At 38.8% G+C, this 5812-nt stretch overlaps 2 protein-coding genes across 2 annotated transcripts; both read left to right on the top strand.

Moving 5' to 3' along the window:
- The first annotated feature begins 1433 nt into the window (after positions 1-1433).
- On the top strand, positions 1434-2552 carry LOC147448067 (uncharacterized). The gene is made up of 2 exons (XM_086524486.1): positions 1434-1990; positions 2330-2552. The coding sequence occupies exons 1-2, from the start codon at positions 1434-1436 to the stop codon at positions 2550-2552; spliced, it is 780 nt and encodes a 259-aa protein (XP_086380612.1).
- Positions 2553-2972: 420 nt separating this feature from the next.
- Positions 2973-5399, top strand: LOC147448066 (uncharacterized). Its single transcript, XM_086524485.1, has 11 exons — positions 2973-3146; positions 3234-3304; positions 3479-3549; positions 3690-3788; positions 3917-3991; positions 4069-4188; positions 4278-4423; positions 4511-4528; positions 4628-4702; positions 4797-5191; positions 5270-5399. The coding sequence occupies exons 1-11, from the start codon at positions 2973-2975 to the stop codon at positions 5397-5399; spliced, it is 1374 nt and encodes a 457-aa protein (XP_086380611.1).
- The last annotated feature ends 413 nt before the right edge of the window (positions 5400-5812 follow it).

Raw genomic sequence — 5812 nt, 5'->3', positions numbered from 1 at the left:
TGTCTAAGCATGTCTAAGCATGATCTATAGGTTGGTGAAGCTCAGTTCAACAAATCTAAATTTCACCTCTTGAAATCTCTAGAAATTATGCACAGACCAGGTAGTTTCGGCGGCGAAACACTGAACTTTTAACCTCCATTACCATGAAAGAGTGGATTATGCCATGGCAATGACTGAGTAGGTGGCTTGGGGCTCTTGGCAAGATTGGGTTTCGCCGGCGAAATACCTTTGAAGACATAGATTCTTGACCAACATGGGACTTGCTAGCTGTGTATTGGCTTTCCACACCATCAAAAGGGGCTAGCTGTGTATTGGCTTTCCACACCTTTGACCTTCAACTGTGTTATGAGCTGCCTTTCCCCATCAAAATGCATACATATCTCAGTCGAAATGCATACATATCTGAGTAAAATTCCAACATATCTCAGTCAAAAGGCATACATATCTCAGTCGAAATGCATACATATCTGAGTCGAAAGGCATACATATCTCAGTCAAGCCGTAAGATGAGGAAAGTTCTTTTCAACACTGCTCCATGCCAGGGGTTTCGCCGGTGAAACCCTGCCTAGGTATTCTTCATTGGAAGGTCGCATGGGGGGGGGGGGGGGAGCATATGCGGGGCATCATCACAAGAGTTGGGGCATAACTCATCTATGGTGTTGGAGCATAACTCCTCTTTGGTGTTACACTCCGCATTTCTTGTGAGTTCTCAAAGTCATTACTTCATCTCTAACTCCACCATAACATCAACAATAAACACCGTTCTGTGATATTGTACAGTTGTAAACATAAATTATTTGACAGGTATTGGTGGCCGGGAGCCACAGATGGTGTAGGCTAAATGCGATGCCAATTGAAGTACAATCAAATAGTAGCCATCGGTTAAGGGAGATACCGACCGTTCTTCCTTCACATATCTTACTGTGGATGTGTTAATGGTGGAGGTTAAATTTTCTGGTTGGACTTCTTTTCCCATTTGCTTTGGCCATGAAGCCCATTGGCTATAAACTGCCTCTAACATGCCATTGCACTTAAAATGTCAGAAACTATCTGGAGTATTTCAAACCAACAGTATTTTGAGTGTTTGTGTAAGTGCCGAGGCTCTTCCGCCATTTTTGGAAGAGGCTACTGTTTGATTGTACTTCAATTGGCATCTCTTGCCAATACGTTGATTGTAGGAGGTACCCAGTATGGATTAGTGATTGGTTGAGATGTGTATGATGCATATACATAGGAATGGGGATGGTTTTAAGCATAGAAGGCCAATGCTAAGACCTCCGCAAACACACACACACACACACACACACACACACACACACACACACACACACACACAATGCATGTGATGTCGGATTTTGACTGAAATGCATGTTCTTAAGTTTTGAATTTTAAATTTGGCCCATAAATAACATCTTGTTTTGAAGAAATTTTAAATGCATGTAAGTTTAATATTTTTGTTGACATGCTTATTTGTTCTTTATTTGTGCTTTGGAAAGAGGACAAAAGGTTCACCCAAAGTCATACGCAAGAAGAGGAAATATGTTGCTAGTAGCGAGGATAGCGAAAAATTAGTTGATAAAGCTGAAAATGCTCAGGCTAATCAACAAGTAGAAGACATTCATGATGATCAAGGAGATAAAGAGGCCACTAATGATGATAAGGATGTAGATGGGGGTATGAAGGACAATGAGAAGGTGACAGATGACAAAGAGGTTGAGGAGGTCATCCCACAAGATATTATCAGGCCTCAAGGCTCCGAGTTTATAGACAGTTTAACCCTCAATAAAGGATGTATACCCCCTATGATTCCTCTTTGTAGGTGTTTGATAAATGAGAGAGTACGAGAGCTTAGAAGGGACCTTTCTCTACTTAAGAAGGTTTTGGAAGAAGAAGGGTACCTTAAGATGAAAGGTATGTTCATCTTATCCATAAATCTTCCTGATGGTTCAAGTAGAGATGTTAATGAGGACATTACAAAAACTTGGGACAAGTATTGGCATATGGTTAACAAAGAGTTTGAGGATGAGCTTGAAAACAACGATCAATGGTCCATGTTGAAGGGAAAGATGTTCTTTGTCTGGGAAGGGAATCATCGAGCGGCCTCTTGGATGGAGAGCATAAGCGAGGTCTCACATAATGACAAGAAGAAACATGTGAGGGTTTTGGCACAATTTATTGTTCCTACCCAACAAGAGGAGTTGAGATTAATTGCTGCTCTCCAAAGATTGAACATTTAAGTCTTATTTTCATTTGTACATTAAATTTTTCTTTTTCTTTGTTTTAATGATAAGTCTTGAGGTAAATTTTTTATGGTTTATTGTTTATGTAGAATTAATGAAGAAGCAATCATTAAGACCAACCTCAAAGACTACTTGTATCATACAAGTACCATTTGTTCTTTAGATGGGTCTCTAATCACTGAAAATTTTACTGAGGCTGAACGAGTGTCAATGGAGAAAGCAAGGGCTCAAGAAGCACAATCAGGAAAGAGGGTTTGGTATCCTCTTACTCAATCTATCCTTGGTCCCATGGTTTATGGGGTATGTACTTAAATTTGTTAAGATTTGGTAAGATTCTAATAATCTTTTTGGTTCTTGATACATTTTATTGAAATGGTGTATGCAGAATAAATGGAAGTCTGATTTACAGGTAGCATTAAATAAGATACCTCTTACTTTGTCACAAGATGAACGTGTGAGGGCTGAGATTCAAGCAAAGAGGAATGTTGTTAAAGCTTACAATAGACGCATGACTCGGGTGAGTACAGCACTCTATTAAAAGTATAATAAAAAGATTTTTCTGTTTATTTTGTTTGGTTATTGTAGAATCTATCCGTGGTGAATCCTGCTAATGGAGAAGAATGGTTTCTAATTTTATGGAGTCCTCCTTTTGAGGATGAAAAGTTCAAGATTACAATAGAGAAACTCTACTCTATATCTTGTGCTACATGTTCTCAAGAGCTAAAGATAAAAATGCTAATGCTTTTGGGAGCAGATGAGGACTTTCGCCAAAGTTTTGGAATGCCTTTGGGAGATTATTTCTATATCCCTTGGTTGGCCAAGGAAGTATGGATGGATCAAGTCTTGGAAGATGCAAGAAGGCTTTTACAACAGGTTATAGATTCCACACATGGAGTTCACAAGGTGGTTTTGCCTCTAGATGTTCACTTGGAGTCATGTTTTGAAGACATTGTTAGTAGATATAGAGGAGTACTTTTTTACGAATTTCAAAAGGAGATGAATGTGGCTACTCCACCATCAAAGCATGTGGACTTGAAAAATTCTTCCCATCGATTGGTCTATAGGTAATTCCTATGTTATGCATTTTGCTAAGTGACTATTGTTGTATTATATAAGTTCGTTTTATTTATGTAATCATATTGTTGTAGGTTCTTGATGTATCTCATAAGAAGTAAGAAGATCACTTGCATGCCTGACATATGTAAAGCATGGACAATTATGTGTCCTCCTACATATAGTATGTACACCTCCACTATCTTCAGAGAGAACAATGATTCTGGTGGAGCCTTTCTTCTCACGGATTGGGAGCGTAAGCACTGCCCTTGGTGGATTGATATGAACAAAGGTGAGTGTCTAGAAGAGGAGAAGGAGAATTATCTTCGTCATTTGAAGGGTGAATGTAAGTACGACTCAACGTCATCAGGAGAGATGACTGTTGAGCAAAGGAAGAAGATGGAGGAAGAGTTGAAAGCTCTCAAGAAAGACAAGAGCAAGGCAAGAATCGTGGAGGCCGTCCACCATCATGCAAGGGTGGAATTTCAATCAAGGGTAAGTAAGTTAAATTGTTGGTGGGAACAATATGTTCTTGCTATTGTTTCTTTTGTTATGTCTTATGCTAATCATTATGGCATGGATTGATTTGAAGAAAAATGTGTTATTTTTTTTGCTATTGTTAGATACAAGAAACTTAGGAAGTTTTCATACCCAAAAGAATGTTGGAAAGGGAGCTTTGATTCATGCACCTTTGGCTAGTTTCCATTCCATTCAAAAGAAAGGAGTCATAAAACAGTCAAAGGTTTGGATTTATGATTACATTGAGCTTGGCAAGGAGTTCATTGCAAGAAACTTCAAGGATGGTTTTGTGTTGGCTTGGGTGAACGTGAGAAGATAAGAAATGGAAAACCTAGTGCATGTAGTGTTGATCTTACTGTTATTGATCTTCCTATTGGTAAGAGAGTTTTCAATGCTATCTTGTATACACCATGCATATACTTAGCTCAAATTCTTAACACTCAAATACAATAATTTTGCTTGTAGGTGGGCTTGTTCAAGGTTTTGATGGCATTCCTGCATGGAATGAGCTAACAGATGACCATGTCAAGTTTTCATTGGTGGTTGCATCTACAGTGATGGATGACATGGGTTGGGTGCTTGTTCTTTGTCCTAGCACCGCTCTTAGTCTTGTGGAGCGCTTGGCCACACGCACAGGCCTAGAGCTGAGTTTTAGGTGGATCATGGAGAGCTCTGAGCCATTTTCATCACAAACAAAGAATGGTCATACACAAAAGGTAATAAAACATCCTTCAAAAAACATGAACAATTCTTTAAAAGAAATTTGATACATGCAAAATTGGCTTTTTTATGTGTTGTTTCCATGGCTATGATAGATGAATGTATTCTATGCTTTGGCATTTCACAAGGGAGGAAGTAATCCTTCATTTGATCATGAGAGTGCTCAAAAGGTTTGTGTGTTGTTGTTTATTATTCAATGTGATTGTTTTTGCACTAAAATTCTTAAATGTTCATACATAGCTGCCTCATTTTCTTGTATGGTAGGTGGGGAAAGTCTTGCAACAAGATCTCTCAATGGAGATTATGAGTCACTACTTGCCATCATCTGCTCGCACAACACGTAATGGCAAGAGTGGTGGGTGGAGAGGCATGTTAGAGAGGAGTGTTGCCCATATGCTATTGTTTTTAGAGGCCTTGTGCCCTAAAATAGGTACATGTTTGGAGCTTGGTGGTGGTACAGGGCCTTTATTAAAGGTGGCTATGCACACTTCTCGTGGTTGCTTGGTCGTGGAGAGTGATCTAGAGATATGTGAGGGATACTTGTCTCCTTTGGTACAGGGGTACTATGGTGCTCCGCAGGTTGCCGAGCTTGGAGATAGCGATGATAGCATGGATGATGTGGGGAATGATTTGGTTGTTAATGATGTGCCTTCAGACTAGTGAGTTTGCTTTATTCATTATTTTATAGCACCTAATTTTTATTTTTTATGACATTATTATCTCATTTTGATTGATAGTGAGCTACCTTGCTATGCAGAGGCAATGGCAAGCCACATGTCGACCACCTATTCATATGACCAATCACTCGTGCGCGAGAGGCGAAGACGAATATGTATCTTCATTGATGACCACGCAGATTTGGAGTAGTCTTCTTTAGAGTGGATCTTATTTTTTTTGCATGATCACTTAGCTTCTTTTTGGGTGTGCAAAAACTTGATTCTAGCCATGCAACTACTATTGTCTTTTAGTTTTATTGACTTCTAAACTTTGAGAAATATGTATTTGGGCAAAACATTGCCTAGAATTTTGGACTACATTAAGCTTGTTTTGTCTATGCAAACACTTGATTATGGGCTCTCAATATGCTATTGTCATTTGGTGTAGAGTGATGTTTTCTTTGAAGCCTCATAAGGATGTTACATATATGGACATAACAATGCCGAGACTAGTGGACAATATTGTTATTGTCAATCTTCTTGTCATTCATTAATGATTGCTCAATATTAAGATGACACTAGCTAATTGTTTATTGTAAAATGTACTTTTTCCTGTCACTCATT

Source organism: Adiantum capillus-veneris, chromosome 11, assembly GCF_014529385.1.
Source record: "Adiantum capillus-veneris isolate H3 chromosome 11, ASM1452938v2, whole genome shotgun sequence".
Taxonomy (NCBI): domain Eukaryota; kingdom Viridiplantae; phylum Streptophyta; class Polypodiopsida; order Polypodiales; family Pteridaceae; genus Adiantum; species Adiantum capillus-veneris.
Note: the sequence above shows the minus strand (reverse complement) of the source record. Positions and strands in the feature narration are given on the sequence as shown.

What these genes read in the sequence shown, in the direction of transcription:
- LOC147448067 (XM_086524486.1), top strand. Translation starts at nt 1,434, where the DNA reads ATGCATGTAAGTTTAATATTTTTGTTGACATGCTTATTTGTTCTTTAT. An exon ending in ATTACAAAAACTTGGGACAA is followed by an intron (nt 1,991 to 2,329) that starts GTATTGGCATAT and finishes TTGTTTATGTAG; the next exon opens with AATTAATGAAGAAGCAATCA.
- LOC147448066 (XM_086524485.1), top strand. Translation starts at nt 2,973, where the DNA reads ATGCTAATGCTTTTGGGAGCAGATGAGGACTTTCGCCAAAGTTTTGGA. An exon ending in CACATGGAGTTCACAAGGTG is followed by an intron (nt 3,147 to 3,233) that starts GTTTTGCCTCTA and finishes GAATTTCAAAAG; the next exon opens with GAGATGAATGTGGCTACTCC. An exon ending in AATGATGTGCCTTCAGACTA is followed by an intron (nt 5,192 to 5,269) that starts GTGAGTTTGCTT and finishes TTTGATTGATAG; the next exon opens with TGAGCTACCTTGCTATGCAG.